The following is a 460-nucleotide window of genomic DNA, read 5'->3' on the forward strand; positions in this document are numbered from 1 at the left end:
TATACATACACATCGTGTTCATTTCGTTCAATCTTACTCTTCAATTCTATGTTTATACCACTTTAGGTTAGTGTATTACAATGCAAAAAATTCTTCGGAAGCTCCATCTATCATTGAGATTTCTACATCTTGGTAAGTGATTCTAGTAGTTTTGATGTTTTATAAATTACACCCTTCGTTATTTTTAATGACTGTTACGCAGTATGTCTGTTTATGCACATGTATGTGTTCGTCGGTCTGTGTATGTTGTGTGTGCATGCACACACGCGTGTGTGTGTGCATGTGCGTCAGAGAGAGAGAGAGAGAGAGAGAGAGAGGTGGTGAGAAGTTTAGTTTTTGCACTCCGAAAATTGTTTTTGTTTAAATTTAGAATTTTAGGCCTTTTTAAAAAAATGTTACTTTTACTTCCATGTTTTTTAAGACCATGGTAGAAAAGAGTTGGGACATGTTTTATATATAT

At 34.3% G+C, this 460-nt stretch overlaps 1 protein-coding gene across 2 annotated transcripts in view; it reads left to right on the forward strand.

The window, feature by feature from the left end:
• The window catches only part of LOC106869183 (protein cereblon), a 19,768-nt gene that overhangs the window by 9,845 nt on the left and 9,463 nt on the right, over positions 1–460 (forward strand). Inside the window, exon 2 of one of the 2 annotated variants that reach the window (XM_052974939.1) lies at positions 67–132. The exons of the other annotated variant lie outside the window; for it this stretch is intronic. Coding sequence (XP_052830899.1) covers positions 81–132 — 52 coding nt within the window. The 5' untranslated portion in view covers positions 67–80. The remainder of the gene's footprint in view (positions 1–66; positions 133–460) is intronic. 2 annotated transcript variants of the gene reach the window in all.

The sequence above is a fragment of the Octopus bimaculoides genome, chromosome 20 (assembly GCF_001194135.2).
Source record: "Octopus bimaculoides isolate UCB-OBI-ISO-001 chromosome 20, ASM119413v2, whole genome shotgun sequence".
Classification (NCBI taxonomy): domain Eukaryota; kingdom Metazoa; phylum Mollusca; class Cephalopoda; order Octopoda; family Octopodidae; genus Octopus; species Octopus bimaculoides.